Genomic DNA, 22,207 nt, shown 5'->3' on the forward strand with positions numbered 1-22,207 from the left:
AAGTCTAAAGTACATACACACAGTATAAATATGCATGCCTTTCAAATTTATTATAGACATTTTTCTTTATTTGTCCTGTCAAAACTGTTAAGAAAAACATGTATCTTTGGTTGAAAATTGCAGATGCAAACAGTTTCAGAATTCTCCTAAGGAATCAACAGAATATTTTTCCTTTATATGATCCATTCTATTTCATTTAATTTTCATGCAGCTACATTTCCTTTTGTGTCTTTTCTGTTCTTTGTTTTAAAATTCATTATTGTATATAACGATGACTGCCGATTTATTCCTTTTGGGGCCTGAAGTTTGGATGGATGCAGTTTGTAGACTTTGTTAAAAATAAAAATAAAAAGACTACAACAAAATTACAAACTAGCTTTGAACACGATATCCTGCATTTGCCAATGGAGTTCTAATAAACAGATTATTGAATTTTAGAGCTGAAAAGGGCCTCAGAGAGCATGGAATCCATCCCTCATATATTATAGAAAAACAATAAAGCCAAGGAAGATTAAGTCACTGACCACTCACACAGCTAACTAGGGAACAAGAACCAGACCCTCAAACTTACAAATCCAAGTCCTGTGGCCCATTTAATAAATCACACATCCTCTGAAGACAGATTTTCAGAATTATCAGACTGTCATTCCTCATAAAGTGAAAATACAATTAGCTGAGTTTGCCATGTGACTCTATACCTACAAAGCAAAGCAAACATTCTCAAAGACAAACCTGGGAACATGGAATTTCTATAACATAAAGTTTCTACAAGGCCACCCTCTCTGACTGTTCAGATATAATATGCCTTAAGGAAATGATCACACAGGCAACGGCTATTCATTTTTAACATGGTAATTTCCTATTAGGATTAGTATCTGCTTATCTTGGAAATTATATACAGACTTCCATTTTCAAAAGCCCTGTGCCCTCCGTTGTCCAGAGAAATCTGTAAATATTAAATTTGGCGTTTGAAATGCATGCTTTGGCAGATCTCCATTTAAAAGGAGGTTTGTGGTGTTTTATTTTTCCTATGAAAGATAAAGCACAGCTGATTATACTTGTACAAACCCCAAAGGAAATGGGCTTTGTTGATGGTAACTGACTGCAATGAAGCTGGAAAAGCTCTCATTTCTTCTTGCCCTCCAACCTCTGCTCTGATCATGACAAGCCAGCCCTACCAGGAACACAGTGATGATCCAGCAAAGCGTCTTTACTTGGGAGGAAAAAGAAGGCAGGGCACTCCTCAGGAGGGTGGGCATTGAAGGTTCTGTATGCTTTCCCTAGTGATTAGAGCTGGGATGTTGATCTCTTTTCATACTGTAGAGGTGGCTTGCTGCAGTCACGCCTCCCATTGCCAGCCAGGTTCCGGAATCCTAATCAGTCACTATGAAAACTCATTAGCTCCACAGCAATGAGTCCTCCACTGCTGAAGCTTGGTGCTCTGCTCAGTACCATGGCAATGATCTCAAACTGGATGTCCCAAACTCTACCGTCTTTGGTAGGACTGAACACCACGAGCCTGTCGACGCCAGATATTTTAGTAAGTCATTCCCATGGGTTTGACCATCTTGGGATGAGAATTTATTACATCAGTGTAAATTGCAAAAGCTAAGATTTTTATGTATAGTCTGACTTCAAAGAGATCTTATCTATACGATAACTTTAATCATAGATATTAAAGAACAGTTTAAAGTTATGCCAAAGTGGGGTGGGGGGGTGGTGAATTGACAATTCTTTGAGAAATTAGCTGTAAAAAGAGGCACTAGACTCCTTAAATTCTTACGAATAAAAAGCTTTAAGTGGACTATATTAATTTGCAAATTGCAAGGAATCTTAAAAATGCATGGTTTACTTTTGGATTATCATTATTTTGCTTCCTGTGATGTCTGTAAATTTTCCATAACATCTCCCACAGAATGAGATGTCCAGTATATTCTGCCCAGTTTTTTTTACTACAGTAGGTTTTTCTTTGAAATGCAATTAATGCAGTGAGTAAATAAAAATAAAGAAATAAGCTCATGTATTTAAAGCCTGCCCAAAAGACCTGCAAGAGAGCTAAGTAACACAAATGATAGAAAACACTATATCATTGTATTATTTATTACTTTATAGACTTTCCTTGTTACTGGTTTAACTTGCATAGTTTTCTGTCCCCTGAAACTAATGGAATTTAGTCCTTCCCACTTTATTTTAATAAAGCCTTTTCTGGTACTTTGAAGCAAAGTTTGATTAATCACACTCTGAAATACTTTAAAGACAAATAAAAACTCTGTTAAAAATAAAACTTTAAAAATTCAATTAAAAGGAATAGGCTAAGCAAAAAGACAATTTCCTTAATACAATATTTTTAAAAAATCTACAGAAACAAATAGGCTTTGAGGATTTTTAACCTTTATATAGATTGTTTGAGAAACTAAGACCTGAAAAGTAGCCTTCTATTTTTAAGAGTTGTCTGCAGTTACTAATAATAATTAATCTATCAATCAATGTGTAATTAACTGAGTAAAGCTAGACTGAATTAGTTACATAATATGTTAGCTTCTCCTAGGGCTTAGGGACCAAGGGAATAATGTGAGGAAAACTTCTCCTGCCTTCACATTTTACCACCCTTAAGTCATTCATAAGGTATTACTGAGTAAAGTCTCTTCCTTACTTGCAGGTGATGGCTTGGCAGAAAGGATTTAAAGAGATTCATGGTTAAAAAGCAAATATGATATGTCATTAACATTACAATTATAAAGAATTCTATACTATTTATATTTAGTGAATCAAGGTTTTCCAAAGCCTAGGTACCTAATTCTTTCCATAACATAGTGTTGAGTTAACCCTTTCAGAAAACAGTACCCAAGGAAGAAAGTGATTGATGAGTTAAATTAAAAATTTGACACCATTATCCTGAGGTGTGTTTTTTTTGTATTTAAACATTGGCTTGGTTATTCTTTATTGTTAATAAATGAAGGGATGTAAATTTACAAAGCCGTAAATGATTCCTTAAGGACTTCTAGTTACCTTGCAAGTTTAATCTTAGTTATTGCTACTTTCTGACTGATAATGTGTTCAATTAAACATACAAAGCATTGCTATAAGTATACATACTTTTGATACACTAATGCTTTGGATATTTCCCCTTGGCGAACAAAATCTCAGAATATCAAGGAAGTGTTCACAATGGCTAGTGTTCATAAGTTAATAAATGGTATTCTCTAGAAAAACAAAGAAACCAGAAACCAAAACTTTATTTTTGCCTTTGTCTGCTTTATAGAAGAGTAATATCAGTTCAATAATTATTATAGATGACTACTCATAACTTTAATTAAAATACTGAATGAATTGGTATTTCTTAGATACAGCATAAAAATATTGATGCAGAAAGTTGGATAGAATGTTTAAAAAATCACAAGCATCTGGATGGATTATTTTAACTTTATCTTTAGTAACAAAAACTTTTTTGGCAAAGTACATCTTAGATAATATATGCAGAATAGATATTGTTTCAGTAAAGCTGTAAAATAGATAATTGATCAAATAACATGTGGGATGATCACTTATTAGGATTCTATCATTTTCTTCCTACCCATTCAAACTCTAAGCCCAGTGAATATACTCCACTGAAGCCTTAGAGATGAATACATCTCTACTGGGATTTAATCATGTGATATAGAAAAGTCACATTTTGAGAGGTCGAATTGGTAGTCTGTGTTAGGAAACTGGTGACTGTAAGGCAGAAACATGTCTCCCCAAAACTTGCAGCCTCAAATACTTAATTCTGTTAGGAAACGGAGCCATGAGGGTGGGAGTGTAAAGAAAGAGCAGAAAAACAATCTCAATAAACCAGATTAACTCTAATGGGGAGTTGAAGTGGGTCCCCATGGTGACTTGAATCAGGAGACACCAGGCATTGTGCAAAAAATGGCAGCTGAGGTGGTCAGGGCTTAAATAGGGTCATGATCAGAGGGTAGGGTCACAGGAAGCTCCAGAGTTCAAAGAGTCTCTCTAGTTCATGGTACAAGTCTGTCAGGTGCAGTAATCCTGACTCTAGGAATTCAGACAAACCTACCACCTGGGGTTGGAGGTGGGGTTTCACCTCTAAGAGTTTTCAGAAAATCCCCATCCACCAAGGTGCCAAGATGGCATCAGTTAGACCCAGTATCCAAGTTTCAAAGGTCTCAAGATTTTCAATGGAAATACACCTCCTATAACCCATCCTTGTCATATTGGAAATGAAAAACAAAAAGTCTCAAAATGGACAAGTGATCAGTGAGATTGCCTCCAGCTGGTTAAGGGCAGAACCAAATATGGATCCAAGTCAGTGATCTGCAATTCTGCCCAAAGAAGTCATTTCTCACATCACTTCCATTGCTAGGTTTCACCCTGCCTGGTCTCTGCTACCCCACTAGATTCTCCCTGACTCTTATGAGACTGTTTCCAAAGTCCTTCTACTCTCTAACAAAATCCTATTACTTAAAATATGTCTTTTCATCTCTTTAATCATACAGAGCCAGAAAAAAGCTATAAACTCAGCTAGGTTGTAAGCCTTCCAAAAGGTTTGGCATGCATAAAGAAGACAAGATTTGGGAGGGTAAAGGAGATAACATAAAAGGTGGGACAAGGGTGAACAAATACAACAGTGATGCTCACTAGATACTATGTGGAAAATGAAGTGGATATCTTGTGGTTGGGGATGGGAGAGAAAAACCGGATGAGAGTGATGGAAGGGGAGACATGGTTAAAAAGAATTGTACTCATTATTCATTACCTGATTCATGTATATCAACTCTACAGTAACAATTAATAAAAAAAAGAATCTCCTCTGTGGCATCTTAGTCATTGGGACAGAGCAGTGAAGGAGATGTTTCTGATCAGAGTCTGTGCTTCTAGAAGCCTCTCACAAAATTCAATAAAGAGCCTTATGATTATTTCTATGGAGAGGGTGGCTGGGACTCTTAGCTGGAAGCATGAGCAGATCCTTAACCAATAGGTATATCTGCATGATAATAAGCAAAGCCAGCTTTTTTCTTCCATTTTCCCCCTCACTTTCTACCATGAATGTGATCAGCCTTCAACCAGCACATACCACACATGGAAAAGGAGGTCTCCAAATTTGTTTTCATGTTTGTCCCTAGAATGTGCAAGTAATAAAAAAATGCAGCTGTGAGTATGAATGTGGTCTTTCTTAAAAATAATAGCTTCAAATGACCTGAATGTATATAATATGTATTATATACGTGTATAAGTGTGTATGTGTGGGTAGATGTACATATGGATATATATTTTTTCTTTTTAAAGGAAAATTTGAGTCATTAAATCATAAAATGGCAATGAAATTTGCTTCTGAAATAGGCAGGATTTGATTGTCTCAAAAGCTGAAAGACTTTTGAAATTCCCAGAACATTTAAGAAAATAATAAATCATTAAATACAATTCATGAGGTGATAAACACTCTTTAGGTACGACTTTTTAAATGAAACTTTCATTTATTCGTCTCCTGTGGCCCTCATTTCCATTTTTGTTTGTTGCTCGGTTTTTCTATTTGCCTTTTCTGTGCCTTACTCCCCTGTTGTTGTTATTATCGACATTGTTGTTTTTCCTTCTACACTGTAGCATGGGGCTTGGCCTTTGGAGAGATTGGGTGTCTGAGAGGAGAATTCAGCTCTCTGAAGACTTAGGCTCCCTCTGGCTCTTCCCTCTGATGCACAGTCATTTCCCCAGGAGGCTGAGCTTCTGAGAAGTCCCTCATGCTGTGGACTCCACACCAGGAACAACACAGGAAAGAGCAATTAAATAAAGCTAGAGGACATAGAACAGACACAAGCTGTTCTCAAATAGTCATCCTTACCTGCTGTTGGTGGTAGGACAAGGCCTGGAGGGGATTTGTGGGCATAAACCATTTGTTTTATTACATTTTAAAGTATCCATCTGAATTCTCCTTATAACTACTTTGATGAATTACTCAACTTGAAAGTTCTGAAATACCTCCAAACAGTCAATATCCCCTCTAAGTTTCTTATCCTTGACTAACCAACCTGTTTTTAATTCTAAATGCAACTGTCTGACTTTAGTAGTTTTGGTTTGCTTTATTTATGTTTTGGAGGAGGAATGTTATTTTGATTTGTAGTGCTGGAGGTAGAAACACAGGGCTTTGTGCATACTAGGTAAACACACCACCACCGAGTTACATCTCCAGGCTCTACTTGACTGACTTAACTGTTTCATTTAATTTGTTGTTGTTGTTGTTTGTTTGTTTGTTTTGAGACAAGACATCACTATATAGCTCAGGCTGTTCTCCAATTCAGCCTCCAGGTGCTCAAATTCAAGTGCAACTAAATTCAGGCATCTTATTGTGATTCATATGATCATTTTCCCCTGAAAAACCATTATGAAATGTATATTTCATGGTGAGCAACTAAACAAATTAAGGAGAAGAATTGGGTGAAAGAATAGAATGGCAAACAAATCATTTTTTGAATTTATCTTTAAAAATTGTACCAAGGGGTTTTAAGTCACCATGTCAAGTACTCTATGTACTTAGGCATATTTATTATATGTATTTGTGTGTCTTACATTGATCAATATTTTGATCAATATCATCTCTTCTGTCAGTCTCCCTCACCTTCCCATCTATCCCAACCTCACCCATTGTCTCAAGTTTCCTAGTTCCGTTTTCACATTGCACTTTGAGTCTCGTGACTCTATTTGTCCACAGAATGGCAAATATTGTTAACGGAACAAAATAGGATAATTGTCTTTTAATACAAGAGTTACCCAATGGACAAGAGTAGGTTTATTGTTAAGTGCCTGAAACAGAAATAGGGTCCATAGAGAAGATGACAGAGAGAGAAATTCAGCTTTCCATCAGGGGAAGAGGCTGTGGTGGAAGTACTGAACTCTCTATGGTACAGTGGTCCCACAATTCTACTGAGAATGGAAACACAAGAATTTAGGGCTGAAGTTTCATTGAGTAGAAAGATAGAGGACTAAATAAGAGTTCTAAAGTCCTTCCTAACTCTTAGTCATTATGATTTGTAAAAGAGCTGAGCAGAACTAACTACCCTGAAGGTAATGATACTTTTTTTGTTTCTTATTTGTTTTGTTTTGATAGTTTTTTGTTTGTTTGTTTGTGTTTTTTTCCCTCTTAAAGCCTGGAGATTTCACTGAAGAAGGAGTATTTATTTATCTCAGTTCTAAGTATTCTTATAAATAACAGCCAGAAAACTGCTCAGGAGTGACATCTTTATTAACACCTCCTCCAGAACACAGCTTCTTTTAGTGTGATCTGTCAACCTCTCTCTAATTCCTTCCCTCACATCTCTCTTCTCACCACAACTGAAGTCATTAGCATGCCAAACCACATTTCCTTCTCTGGGACCAAACATATCCTTAGATAGAAAATTTATGAAGGGTTTTCATCACTCAGGTATCTCTACTCTAAATCAAATAGGTTTTCATAAATGAAATTTTTTCTGCTTTATGGCTCTACCTTGTACACTATTTTCAGTAGCTTTATCACTTTTGCCTAAGTGTACTTTATGTGAAAGACCTGGGAACGCAGCAGAAAGCATAAAATGCAACAATGTTCAAGTCACTAATTTTCTTCTGTCTAAAGGATTGAAATTCTCCCCTTTTGTCTGCTGCCCTGCTCCTTTGATTTCTCCTCCCCACAAAATCTAGCCCCTTGCAAATGATCATAATACCTTCCATGGGAATCCTCTGCTCCATCTTGCTGTTCCTAATCACTGCTCTGCTGGGTGATAGCCTGTGCTTATCTGGATGTCATGAGCTGCAGAGGTGTCTGTCTATTCTAACAGTCCTGCTATGGCTAACAGCCCTTGAACATAGATATGCTATCTACATTGAGTTACAGAATGATCATTTAGAGTTCTGGCCTGAAAGTTACAGTAAACTTATATGAGTCTCATATATGACATTTACTAAATTGGATCACTTGGGGAAAAAAATCCTAAAAATCTTTGAGTTTCACTTCCTTCATGAGTCAAATAAGATATTGTCTATTTCTAAGTGCAAATTGTTCAAAAGGCATAAGATAAATGCAATTGCTAGTGATTTGGTAAGGGAAAAATGATCAAAATCCAGGTATTTTGATTTATTTTTCATTCCTCAGGGTATTTTCTTACTGATATGAAAGATTTACCAGGTGATAGCTTTATATTTACAAAGCATAAATTTATGATGAAATTTTAAGCAAGGAACCTAGAGTTGAAATAGTTGTTAAAAGTATCATTTTAATTCCTCTATTTAGAGTATTCTTAAATATTTCATGAGTTTTATCATATTCAGAATAGCTAACCAGTTCATTTAGTTCTTCTAATTAACACAAAAGGTTCAAAGAGAATGGCATCAGTAATCAGATTCAGGATGCTTTGAATAGCAATAACCTATATGGGCATCCCAGTTCAAAGTCTTGGGGTTCCCAGTAGCCAGAAAATGCTCTGGGATACTGTTACATATTAGGGGAGGGTAGAAATGATTGGGGGTAGATCGTAGTGGTTAAACTTCATATTCTGAAATTAGGCTATACAAGAACAAATCCCAGTTCTGCTGACTTTCCTGCCTGACTTTAAGCAAAGTCTCAGATTCCTCATCAGTAAAATATGCAAAATGACATCAGCTGCTCCATGGAGTTATTATTCAAAGGTAATGAAACACAAAAAGTTAAGTAGTAGGGTTGTACACATGCTCTTTCTAGAGAAACAAAGGTTGCACATTTTGCATCATTTGTGGTAGCTAGAATGTACCTATAACTCTGTATATAAACCCATTGGGCGGTATGCAAGTGGTTACTAATGAGTTAACTGAGCACATTAGACTGTATGGAGAGCTCCAACAGTATATTCTTTTAGAAAGACTAAATCAAATCTCAATAAAATCAACACCAGGAAAGGGATACATGTAAGAGACAAGTATGGAGCCAAGCAGAGACGGGTACATGAGTAAAGGGAGGAAAGGGGGAAAAATGTAGTTAAGACTTCATTGTCTGTACCACAAAATTAAGAAAAGAAAGGGAAGAGGTGAGCTGAAGATGGGTGAACATTTTAAAAGAGGTGTCAATGATCATGATTGTAATCCTAGCTATTCAGGAGGCTGAGATCTAAAGATTGCAGTTGGAAGCCCTCCCAGGCAGAAAATCCATGAGGCTCTTATCTCCAATAAACTACTCAGAAAAAGCCAGAAGTGTTCCTGTAGCCCAAATGGTAGTGCTAGCCTTCAGCACAAAGAGGCTCACAACAGGCCTCAAGCCCTGAGTTCAAGCCCCAGGACTGGCCAAAAAGAAAAAAAAAACAGATGCATTGTATTCATAAACTGCTTTGTTATATTTGTTGTATGGTGCTTCCTTTGTACAACTACTTAAAGATAATTTTTTTAAATCACAGAAAAAGAATAAATGTTCTTCTATTACATGAGTTTACTGATACTTGGATCATTGCTCTTGAAAGTAATATGAATATCTAGGAAACATCCAAATATGTCCTTCTTCCTAGCTATATTTTGGTTCTTTTTTCAAAACCAGCCTGGATGCTCCCAAAGCTTCCTCTATTTATCACTGACCCTAAGAGAGAGGTCAATAGTAAAATCCACAGGATGATTAGCACTGATCTTTTATATAAGGTTTTTCCTCTTTCAGGTTACCTTTTCCTTGCTAGAAGAGGTGACTTTTTACAGTCTAAACCATTGAAAGTAGCTGTGGTACAGAAAGTCATGCCTCTTTTCTGTGTATCCTCCAAGGAAACAATTGGAAGTACACACAGGGCTTGTGTCTTTAACAAGAAATGTACTCATTGCCTTACTCAAATAACTGTAACCCCTCTGTACAGTATCTTTACAATAAAATGAAATGTAATAAGAATGAGGAAGATATATGGCTAATGTTGATTGGGATACTTTGTATATATGTATGGAAATGTCATAACTAAAGCCTCCCTGTATAACTAACATGTGCTAATAAAAAGAAATATAGAAAAAAAAGAAGCTAACAGCTGACTGTTCACCTTTTCCCTGCCTCACCACCTAGCCTTACAATGATGAGCTTCACTTTCAACTAGCAAACACTTGGCAAGTGAACACCAGTATTAATGGTGCTGGATTTAGTAATCAGTGTTTACATCCCTGTTAAAATATTTCAATATTATAATTAGGTGGTCCTGTCTCCTTCATCCAAAAGCTAGATTTATTCCATCTGCAAGCCTTAATTTTCTGACATATTTGAAATTTACATCCAATGTTGGGAGACAACTCCAGAGCCTATATTTAGACAAACTAATCCCATCCTGTTACTTGATTTAACCTTGTAATAATATCAGTGAAAATACTCGGCTAAACTGTTGCTATCTTTGTTCTGGAGATAATCTCTTTATTTTCCCTATAACTCCAAAGAATATGCTAAGATCTGTAAGAGATTACCAGATTCCAACAACGTACAATTCTAAAAACATCTTTCTATGCTAACTAAATATTCAGGCATAAATGCCACAAAGAAAGAGTAAGTGGAATAACAACAACAGAAAAAGAAGTATAATAATGAGTCTGATCCCCCTCAAGAATATAAAGCAGGAAGTAGACAGATAAACACTGAATCAACAAGTCTGGCTCAATTTGCTTTTAATAATAGAACAAAGACAAGGATAATGTCTTTATGATTTTCTCAAATTTATAGCTTATGGGCATCCAAATATTAGTTTATATTGGAATACCTGTCAGTATCCCAGATTGGTTATCATTTGAGCCTTTGAAGTCAAAATGACCTGTGCATTGATTTATAGTAAGTACTTGATAAGCTGGAACTTGAGACAGAAAAAAAATGTAGATAAGATTGCTTTCCTTCATCTGTAGATTCAAGAAATTATTTTTATCTATCATATCTCAGAACAGTACAGAATTAAAAATAGAACCAGGATAAATAGAATTCATATCCTAGCTATACAAATGGACTCAGGATAAGTAGGAAAGACCCTTGATTTCTCTGATTTCCTCAGGAAAAAAAACAAATTCACACAAAAGGAGATGATTTACCTGTACAACATTTGGTAAGCATTTTATTTTCAATATTTATCTCAGTAATTTCTTAAAAATTACATTTATACTTACCACCATGTTGTTATGGGGATATAGCATACAAATTAAAAATCACATACCTAAAAATCTACTTCTCCCCGCCCCCAAAACAAGCTTTTCATGTCTGTGAGACATAATCAGCACAAATGGAAATGTGCGGTAAATGAAAATACACACATAGTTCCAAAGAGAGGACACTTCTTTTCTATGAAATTTTACTAATATTTCATTAACAATTTTTATAGTAGATATTGAACTGAAGGTATTTTGGATAAATTCAAGTAAATACTGAAATTACTGTCACTACTTTCTTTCCTTGTCAAATGCAGTTACTAGAAAATTTGACATCACACATGAAACACTTGTTACACTTCAATTATAATGTACAGCTTGGAGCAGAGCACGTGTCATCAGACTGGAGACACTATTTACATTTTGCACATTCTAGGCAGGTTGGGCATCATCACAATCATAGTAGTAATACTCAATACCTGGAATCAGGCTGCTGTTGTTGTTGTACCATTGCATCAACAAGTCAATTAAAATAAGTCTCTCCTGAAATGTAGCCCAGACAATCCTCTAAGCAGACTCAGTGCAGACATGAGCCACCCAGTGCTCCCAGTACTCATAAGAATGGGAGTCACACTAGTATAGCAGCTCATCTGTTATAGCTTATATTGTACAATGGCAGGAGCTATTCATAAAAAATTAGGAGAGGCAAGCCTTTCCCCTGTGTTAATGCAGATACTTCTATTTCACTCATTTTCAAGTCTGGTTACAGTAAAATTCTTCTACAGCTGAAGAATGAAAGTAAGTGTTGTCTGCTTACATTATTTGAGAACCTATTAAACTTCTTCTTGAAAGAAAATGAGACAAACACTGAGGTTAATTATCTATGCACTTGCTATGTATAGACAGGATGTGTTCATATATCCAATAGCCAGGCATATGTAATTGTTCAACTAAGGTATCTGAACTAAGACAACAGTACTCTACACATTTAATACCTAATGAATAACACAATTCTTCCAGTAGAACTAGAAGGAATGGATAAACTCATAGGTATGAAGTAGACAAACGAGGTAACAGAAGGGAAATGAGCAATGATGAGGGTCAACATGACATGCTTGTATGTTGGCTGGAATGAGGGTTTCTATTGGCCAGGAGGCAAAATTATGAGTATAAATGTGAGGTGGAACTGAAATGACATGCCATGGTTCAGAGAGAGAGAGAGAGAGAGAGAGAGAGAGACTATGATATGGTTAGGGCATAGATATTATTGAAGGAACAGGTTGATACTTTTTCCAAAAAAAAAAAACAAACTTTTACTCCCTCTAAAATTCTGTCTTTCACAAAACAGCACTGGTTTATTACCCTGTATTACCATGTAACTTATTTCCCATCTTATTAATAATTACTCCCTCGATATATAGGAAGCTCCTTGTTTTATTTCAGAACATCAGACAGGAGTAATGATCAGGAAAAAATATACTATTAGTTGACATTTGCTGTTAAAAATGACAAGCTAGCAGATCTGGGGCAGAAAGAAGCCTATAAGTTATGTATGATTAAGTGGTTATCAGAAAGTTCTAAAATGGCATTAAAATATCAGACAACTACCAAAACCAAACCAAACCAAAGCAAAGCCAAAAAAAGGAAGCAGTCAATGTGAGATCATCAAAGAGTTGTTCATTGAGAGTCTAAAGAAAAACAAAGGATTTCCATCAGGGCATTCGTTTTAGAAAGGTAGTTAAATGAAGTCACACTGCCTATGTAAATCATTTAATCTTTCTCTTCTCACTTTAAAGGATGAAGACATCAACTTTATACAAGCAAAGATGCTTTGCTAACGATGTTACAAACTCACATTCTCCTGATCCTATAACAAGAGCCTGTGTTTTGTGTGTTTGCCATTGGTTTTTCTCAGACTCAGATTAGCCCTAAGGAAGGGTGGCAAGTATACAGCTCCGCACAGGATCCTGATGGGCGATGTATCTGCACTGTGGTGGCCCCAGAACAAAACCTGTGTTCCCGGGATGCCAAAAGCAGGCAACTTCGCCAACTGCTGGAAAAGGTAGGTGTCTTGGGTCCTCTCTGCATATGTTTATTGAGATCTATCATTCTTCGGGGAAGAAGTATGACAGATCAGGTAGCTGAGTAGATCCCTCTGATTTTTGTCATCTTTTTCAAATAAGTTTTTTTCTCACTTCTTAGGAGAAGTATCTCAAGCTTTCTACCATATTTTTGAACTTCGAGAACTTTTCCTTTTCCTAACCTCCTCTTCTTAAGACAAGGCTTTCTAATTCTTAATAGTCAGTCTTTCCTAAAGGCAAAAAAAAGAAAAATCAACAAGCCTTCTTGTGATACCAGAAATTTATCTCTAACTCAGGATCAGATCACACTTAGCTCTTTGAGCTCATGATTTCAGATACCATTAGTAATCTTGCAAGGAAGTTTAAATAATGGCATGCAATATGCAAGCTCTCTGGGCAGATAATGAATAATTCCAAGTATTTATCATCATTCTCCAAGTCATTCCTTAGAACATTAAGCTCTTCAATTTCATTCAGGACCATTCCCTCTATAATTTACTTAAGCTGAATCCATAACAATCAAATGCAGAATGCCCTTGATGTATTCTCTTCTACAGATAAAAGTCAGCTCATGAGAGGTTATTTATGTTTATTTAGGAGGGGGAAAATCCAGTGACTGGTTCTCTCAATTATCCCATTCAGGCTTGCCCTGTGCTCCAGGCAAGGATGAAAACATGCTGGAATTTTAAATATCAGGAATAAGAAGATAAATTCAATAGAATGGGCTTCAGTGGGTACCGTGTTCATGAATTCACTCCATGCCATATTATTTCCATGAAGATCCAAACATTTATGACATTACATAGGAGCTATTCAACATAAAATCGAGACAGCAAATAACATGAAATCTAGCTTGTTCATATAGACAAGGACATTTTTCACTATTTCAAGCCCAATTCTCATGACTTTCTTTCACCTGCCATAGAAACAACATACATTTCTTTTAGGTACATTGTTTGGAAGTCTGCTGATGATAGAACTTATTGAGAAGTTTGCTTTCATGTTTTTACACAAAGCTTAGTTTGTTTCTCTCTCCCCTGTCTTGGAACTCTTAGTGTCTATTGGCTGAGTCTTCTCAGCTCTTGCATGGTGAGATCGCAGTCTCCCTGCTCCTTCACTATCCATCAGCAGACAAGAACATACTATATATCACTTCAGATCAAATTAATGACTCTAGCTATTTTGTGTCCTAACTGTTAAATGTCATTGATTAATAACTATAATAATCTTAGGGGTATTGTTTTCCAATTAATTATCTTCTTTTTTAAAACTTTAAATATATAGTGGTTAGAAAAAGATTTAATATTTTAAATTCATTTTTGCTTTTCTATTAAATTGTATAACTACTCAAATGACTGACAGTCTGTATCAATCTTGTGTGTGTGTGTGTGTGTGTGTGTGTGTGTGTGTGTGTGTGTGTGTGTGCCAGTCCTAGAACTTAAACTCAGAGCCTGGGTGCTGTCTCTGATTTTCTTTTTGCTCAAGGCTAGCGCTCTACCACTTGAGCCATAGCTGCTCTACTTCTGCCCTTTTTTTTGTAGTTTAGTGGAAATAAAAGTCTCACAGGCTTTTCTGCCTAGTCTGTCTTCAAAGTATAATCTTCAGATTGCACTCTACTGAATGGCTAGGATTACAGGCGTTACTTACTGATACCCAACTAGTACTGAACTTTTCATCATATAACTATCTTTTTCTATGTCAAATATGCAGAGAAACATTTTAGCAGCATAACTTTATCTCATGTGTCATTTTTTTCAGTATAGCATTAGATATAAATAAACATTTCTTCAATAATCAGTTGAAAACATTCAAATAAAGTGTAAATGTCACAGAGTAAATAATCCTCTCTACAGGTCCAAAGTGAAACATATTTCAGAGATATGGTAGAATTAGAAATTAGGAGGGGATGAATAGGGGAAAGAAGGATAAATAGGAGTTTGTTTGAAAATAATCATGGAAATTAATATTCTATTTAATAGTTCATTTGGGTACATACTTTAAAGGGATTCCACAAAATCATGCCTTTAAAAATTCATCAACACCCAAATGAGAGAAAATGTATAAAATTATTAACAAAGTCTAAATCTGAGCATGCAAGGTTTATCAAATTTGCTATAAAGTAATTTTATGATAGAAGAGGACTAATAAATTGTGTGCATACTTTTATAGTGGCCTGAAGGACATAAGCTGTAATGATCAAAAAAAATTTCAAATAAGCATTATTTTTCAGACTGAGTAGTCATTGGTGTCTATTGTTTTATTTATACCCAAGATTTTATAAACAAATAGAAATGAAGCAGCACACTCACCCTTTACCATAAAGCTGAATAAAAGGGAATATTATCAAAAGGAATAATAATGAACTGGTACAGTGTCTCAGGCCTGTAATCCTGAATTCTCAGAGTACTCAAACTGGAATCTGAGAATTGAGGTTCAAAGCCATCCCAGACAGAAAAGTCCATGAGATTCTTCTTTTTTTGGTTGGTTGTTGGGCTTGAACTCTGGGCTTGGGCGCTGTCCCTGTGCTCTTCAGCTCAAGGCAAGCAGTCTACAGCTTGAGCCACAGCGCCACTTCCTCCATGAGATTCTTATCTCCAATTAACCAGTAAAGAAACAAAAGTGAAGGAATAACTCAACGAGTAGAGTGCCAGCCTTGAATGAAAAGCCAATTGAGAGCATGGGACTGTGTTCAAACTCCAGTATGTGGTACATGTATGCACACACACAGAATAATAATAGTAGTCCTCATTATTATTGTTATTATATTATTTTATACCATTCAATCTTTGCAGAAAAGATTAGCTGTTTTTGTAAGTTTGCATAAAAGGAAATTGGAGCTTTATCAGTCTAGGAACTTTCCAATATCACTAGACTTATATCAGATCAATTTTTTTTCTGAGACTTTTGTTTTTTTAAAAAAAACCACCCTGAATGTCATTGGCAGCAACCACACCAATTTAGTAATGTTTTGTTAAGCATTTTTACAAGTGTGTATACCACTAAACATTAGAAAATTAATTCTAAGGTAAGTCAGATCATATGCTATACTATAACTGTTCATCTAAAAAATATTTGGTAGCTAGTTGCTCCTACTTTATTTAGGCCAGTATTTCCTGACTTTTGGACTACTGCATGGACAACAGTCTCTTTATAAATACAAATGAGAAAACCTATATATAACCCTTTCTCACTGAAGATTTCCAAGACACAGTTTAAAAGTTTGTAAAATTCATGGTGAACAAATCTTATTGTTGTTGTTTTCTTTTAAAAAAAATGTACCATTAGTAGGGCTTGAACTCAGGGCATGGGTACTACCCCCTTAGCTTTTATTGCTGATGGCTGGTCTTGTACCATAGCTTTAAGCCTCTGTTCCACTTCTGGCTTTGTAAGTGGTTAATTGGAGTTAATTGTCTCATGGATGTTGCCAGAGCTGGCTGTGAACCACAATTCTCAGACCTCAACCTCCTGAGTAATGAGAAACCCATTCTTTTTAATAAACTCAAGCCTACCCAAATATATTGATCCATAATGCTTTTTCAAAAATAAACTGGCCTTCATTCTAATCAATGCGAGTGACAAAATGTAAGTTAATTTTTGTTCAGAGAGATACTTAGCTTATAGGCAGAGGCACAAAATGATCAGTGAATGCAGACAAGAAGTGGGCAAAATTTTCTAGTGTGTCTCTCTTAGTCAGATTTTTGTCATTGTGACGGAAACCAGATAAAAACTAAGAGGAGAAGGATGTATTTTCGTCTCCCAGTTTCAGAGATTTCCGTCCATAGGCATGTGGCTCCATTATTCCTGGGTCTTGGTGAGCAGAGCATTGTAATGGGAATGTATGGTGGGACAAAGTCCTCTCACCTGGAGGCAGACAAGAGGCAGAGTGCAAAGAAATGGCAAAGAGGGAAGCAGAGGCAGCAAAGTTACAGCTTCTAATCACACACACACACACACAGACACACACACACATACACACACACATCTATGATCTACTTTCTCCCTTTAATACCCACTACCTAAAATTTCTAGAACCCTCCAGAATATCATTTCTTGTTGGGGATTAAGCTCTAAATATATGAGCTTGTAGGATACATTTCACAGTCAAATTCTAACAGAATCCCAGCAGGGGGACATGCATGGAAAACTGAATTTCAGCACAACTGCACACTAAAAGAGGAAACACAAAAGATAGATCACCTTCCTACAAGTCAAACAATTGAGGTCCAGTGCCCTGTGTCATTAGAAAAACGATGCTCCACCTTCAGTAGGAAGCTTCAACCAGCAAGAGAGCTGGCTAAGAGCAACACAGAGCCAGATTCCATTCACTTAGGAAGCTCTCCCTCTAGCCTTCACCCCAGCTGTAGCCTTAATAATTACTCATAATTATCATATATGAACTATCATAATGAATATCAGCAAAAAATTTACTGAATGTATTTTTCCACCAACACAAATTAATTTCAAAATTAGCTTGATATTTTGAGTCAAATGCAAGATAAAACAGAAGCCACTTTAACTCTTTTCAGAATATCATTTCTACTGGGCACCAGTGGCTCACACCTATAATCCTACCTACTCAGGAGGCTGAGATCTGAGGATCGCGGTTCAAAGCTAGCCCGGGCAGGAGAGACCGAGAGACTCCTATCTCCAATTAACCACCAGAAAACTGGAAGTGGCACTGTGGCTCAAGTGGTAGAGTGCTCACTTTGAAGAGCTCAAAAGAAAGCTCCCAAGCCCAGAGTTCAATCCCCACAACCAACAAAAAAGAAAATCATTGCTCACACATCATTTTCTTTATCTAATGTATTTTGCTTTAATTATATTTTATACCATGATAATAGAAACACAAAAATACTTTTTTGAAATTTGTCACCAATCATTATTACTATTGGAAAAGTCCATTTGTTAGACAATGTACGGACACATTTGGTAATAAGCATTGTGTGTTCTTCTAAGTGATGGATATTTGCAATTATTTTCTCCTAGCTAGAATTTTTATTATTTGTTTAAATAGGTTTCAATTCAACCTATCAATTTATGAATACAATGCATCTTGATCAATGTCATCCCTTCCATCATTATCCGCCCCCCATCTTTTCCAAGCCCACACATCTCCTTAAGTTACCAGGTTCCATTTTCACATCTGTACCTTGAATATTGTGACTATTTTTGCCTAGCCTTTCTGTTTCCTTTCTTCTTCCCTCCTTCCCTCAACACACCCACCCCGCCATGATAACACATGTTGCAGTTTCCTGGTATTGATATTGTTTAACTGTAAGTTTGTTGTTCAAAGGAGTTACATCATTTTCTAAATGGACTCTGACTGAGTACAGAGTCTTAGGAGGATATCAGCCATGTTTTATAGTGGATATCTTTACAGACATATGCCATATTTAAATGGGTCATCAATTTCTATTAAACAAATGGCTTTTCTTTGTTCATGCTTAGCCATCAATGAAGTTAGAAAATGATTCTGAAAGCACTGTGTTTATACACAATGGAGTTGCCCAGCTTTCAATGTTGGCTCAGTCATGTTGTACTGCACTAAAAACTTTTTTTTTCACCAAAAGCTTTCTGGATGTAAAATTGATAGTAAAATAAGAAATCTTTGTGGTCATATACTGCTATGCTTTACAAGCAGAAGGGAAGGGCGTTCAGATCCTCCTAAAATATGGAGATCTTAATTACCTATTGTTATTCTTGGAAACCCAAGTCCTTCACAGTGACAGAGCACTTGCTCTGTATCTGGTTCTGTGTAATGGCTTGGAAATAAAAGACATGAATAAAACACATCCCCTAACCACACAGAGATCAGCACATTGAGAGCCACATTCCTGGCACATCCCCAAGAACACATTATACATCCAGTTTTAAGATATGCCCTAAAAAAGACAGGATTCATACAGGGCAGGGATTAGGGATCAAGACAGCCACGGGAAAAGAAAAGGGAAAATTGACTTGTCTGAGAAGAATGAAGGAACTAAGGCAGGTCAAGGTAAAAGTGCTCATTGTCTTTCCTGAATTTGACAATTCTATGGTTGTATCAACCAAAGGTTAAACTTGTGACTACCTGGTGGCAAAAATTGTTCCCGAGTAAATCATTCCTTTGTAATCCACATTTTCTCCAATGAAATGAACATTTTTGGTCCTTTTACTAATTATATAAGGAGCACATGCTCATGAAAAACAGGCAGAACAACATGTTTAAGTGTGAAAAATAAAGCAAAACTCATTGCAATCTCACAACCATTTTTGTACCCACAGTTTAGGATATTCATTTGTGGAAGTAAAAATATTCAGTGGAAATAGATTTATACATATGCTATATCAATTTACATATGCCTTGCTCTTTAGTATTTATTTTCTGTAGCACTTCAGAAATCTAATCAGTCACAACCACCACCATATATACATACATATGTATATTTCAAAGACTTCCATATGTTTCCTCATAATGTTTCCTTATATATTCTCTTTCTTGTTATACGTGTGCATTTATTTGATTTAAAATGAAAGGATCAAATTATGTAAAGATCTTTACATTTGCTTTCCTGTGGAGATCCTGCGTGATAAAGCAGTGCTTTTCAAACTTTAATAGTCTTATGAATCTTTGGGGAATCTTGGCAAAATGAAAATTCCAATTCAGCAGCATAGGGTGAGTCTCACAATTCTGTACTTAGGACAAGCTGCTGGCACATGCTGAAATTGAAAACAACACTGAGTACAGATGTCTATCTAATCTCTAGAAAGCTTCATTGAACTCTATTGGAGCCTTTCTCTTTGTTTTCAGATTTTTGCTGCCACCAAAATTAGAGGTGCTTTTCTTTCTTCCTCTCATTCCCGGATGGTTTCTAGGCCTCTTGCTTCACGCTTGCATTAGCACAGGGCTGACTAAACCTGAGCCGATGCCATCATTTTAACATGTGTTAGTTGCATATCTACCAATGTGGTTGCCAGCACTGTAGATCCACCATGAAATAACTGTACTGAAAGTATTGCCTTCTAATCTATCAGACTCTGTGCTGCCACCCATCATTGCCTAGAGTCCCTGAGCTTTAGGAGGGCAGAAATACAACTTACAGAAGCAACGTATTTTGACCATTTTTTCCCATTTCAGGTATTGCAAATTTGTGAACTGTGGGGATGATAACTCTATTTTTAAACTTGTGTATTAAACTAAATTTATTAACTTCCCATTTACATTTGGCCATTTCTAATGATGCAGTGTCCTTCTTTTAAAGATGTCATGCTGAGGTATAACTTGGTTTTGGTAGATTTGTTATGGGTTTATTGCGGGGAATGCAATCCTGGATCACTGGATCACAACATTAATCCCATTTTTGGTACTAAAGAAGTGATTTCATATGCCCATAAACAGGCAATAACTTACAGCTAATGATTTTATCTAACAGGTTCAGAACATGTCCCAGTCTATTGAAGTCTTAAACTTGAGGACGCAGAGAGATTTCCAATATGTTTTAAAAATGGAAACCCAAATGAAAGGGCTGAAGGCCAAGTTTCGGCAGATTGAAGATGATCGGAAGACACTAATGACCAAACATTTTCAAGTAAGCATGACTTCTACAATCTTGCCACACCAGATGAGACACTGTGTACAATGTACATGGTATAGCACTCAGCTTTCTATAACCCTAACTTGGCCCACACTGGGGATTCAATCATCTCTCCACTACAACTACTCATTAGCTGTTCAGAATGGGGGGAGGATGGGAAGGGATGGGAAGGGGAAACAAAGGAGGAGGCAACAATGCTTGACAAGAAATGTACTCATTATCTTGCCCATGTGATTGTAACCCCTCTGTATGGTATTTTCACAATAATAAAAAAGAATAGCTTTCTAAAAAAAAGTAAAGAACACACAGCATACTGCTATAAAAGGAGCCTCCTTCTCCTAGAACAGATAGAGTTTCTGAATAGATTTTCAGATACTTCAATAGGTAAGACAAGAGGAAATTAATAATTAAATTAACAAAGCTTTCCTACTAATATGGGACAAGTGTAGAGGCTATAAATGATTAAAAGAGACAATAATTCAATTACGAACAGTGTATTAAAGAAACATTGTCATGTAATTTTACAAAAATAAATTCTTTTTAATTTTAAGTGGTTTATTGGCAATTATCTGGAAACTCTGAAAATGGGAAGAATGTTTGAGGTATGCTGTGTGACCTTCTATTAACTGTATAGGACAGAGTCATTAATTTAAAAAGAATCTAGGTCTGATAATGCCACTTTGGCCTATATTAAAAGTAAATAATGTGCTTAAATGATCTGAATAAAGCACATTTTAACATGGCAGAAACTGTTGTAATTTGAAATTTCCTTTTGTGGTCTCAGTAACCTGGATTTGGGGTGTAAGGTGACAGATATTCACATTGAGCCAGTTTCAAAGTTCTATCAGCAGGTCACAGCAGAAGGGAAAGAGGAAATTGACAGGTCAGAAGGCTGAAATGGTCCACAGTATGGTTAAATTGAAGACAGAAGCAAATAAATCCAGACAGTCAACAAATTAGAACAGGTTGGAGATAGATAGGAAAGATACAGTAAATTAAAAGATTATAGGATGTGAGACTATGAATGGAATGAATGGAGAATTCATGAGAAATGGTAAACAGTGAAGATTATAAGGCTAGGGGAAGGGCGTTGATTTTAATCAGGATTGATGGGGACATATACACTGAGCAAAGTAATGCCAAACCTTGTTCTCAGTGTCTAATGATTACACCCTCTTTTCCATGGAAGTTCCTAAGAGGCAAGGGGAATGGAGGGCCTATAGACGCCTAAGCATCATATAAGAGTACAAGGGAAAGGTGCTTAATCTTACTTGGAGAAAGCATGGGATTTAGCATGATTGAAGAAAGCTGGTTTTGCAGGGCACCTGTGGCTCACGCCTGTAATCCTAGCTATTCAGGAGACTGAGATCTGAGGATCACGGTTCAAAGCCAGCCCAGGCAGGAAAGTCCATGAGACTCTTATCTCCAATAAAACACTCAGAAAAGCAGAAGTGGTGCAGTGGCTCAAGTGGT

General features: G+C 36.3%; 1 protein-coding gene across 1 annotated transcript in view; it reads left to right on the plus strand.

The window, feature by feature from the left end:
* Positions 1-1,304: 1,304 nt before the first annotated feature.
* Olfm3 (olfactomedin 3) overlaps positions 1,305-22,207 on the plus strand; it is a 47,117-nt gene continuing 26,214 nt past the window's right edge. Inside the window, exons 1-3 of the mRNA XM_013031407.1 lie at positions 1,305-1,540; positions 12,995-13,141; positions 20,573-20,728. Coding sequence (XP_012886861.1) covers positions 1,412-1,540; positions 12,995-13,141; positions 20,573-20,728 — 432 coding nt within the window. The 5' untranslated portion in view covers positions 1,305-1,411. The remainder of the gene's footprint in view (positions 1,541-12,994; positions 13,142-20,572; positions 20,729-22,207) is intronic.

Source organism: Dipodomys ordii, unplaced genomic scaffold, assembly GCF_000151885.1.
Source record: "Dipodomys ordii isolate 6190 unplaced genomic scaffold, Dord_2.0 Scaffold139, whole genome shotgun sequence".
Classification (NCBI taxonomy): Eukaryota; Metazoa; Chordata; class Mammalia; order Rodentia; family Heteromyidae; genus Dipodomys; species Dipodomys ordii.